Genomic DNA, 324 nt, shown 5'->3' with positions numbered 1-324 from the left:
GTCGAGGGGGCCCCCAGGGGGCCCCCCAGGGGGCCCCCCTAACCCCACCTGCTGCTGCTGCTGCTGCTGCTGCTGCTGCTGCTGCTGCTGCTGTTGCTGTTGCTGTTGTGGTTGTTGCTGCTGCTGGGGCTGCTGCTGCTGCTGCTGCTCCAGCATGCAAGCTGAAGCCAGGCCGGCCAGAAGACCCGGCTTCGGTATGCGTGCTGCTGCTGCTGCTGCTGCTGCTGCAGGAGCAGCAGCAGCAGCAGCAACAGGAGAAGAACCTTCACAGAGGCCTTCTGCTGCAGGCGACGCTGCAGGTGCAGCCGTTGCTTCTCTTCCTGC

The 324-nt window shown here is 65.7% G+C and overlaps 1 protein-coding gene across 1 annotated transcript in view; it reads right to left on the bottom strand.

Moving 5' to 3' along the window:
- Positions 1 to 38: 38 nt before the first annotated feature.
- Positions 39 to 324, bottom strand: part of EMH_0091800 (uncharacterized protein) — a gene marked incomplete at both ends in the record, with an annotated part of 543 nt that continues 257 nt past the window's right edge. The window contains one exon of the mRNA XM_013501770.1: positions 39 to 324. Within this exon, the coding sequence (XP_013357224.1) occupies positions 39 to 324 (286 nt within the window).

Source organism: Eimeria mitis, genomic scaffold, assembly GCF_000499745.2.
Source record: "Eimeria mitis Houghton genomic scaffold, Emh_scaff7523, whole genome shotgun sequence".
In the NCBI taxonomy this organism is placed as follows: Eukaryota; Apicomplexa; class Conoidasida; order Eucoccidiorida; family Eimeriidae; genus Eimeria; species Eimeria mitis.
This window is presented reverse-complemented; position numbering and strand designations above follow the sequence as displayed.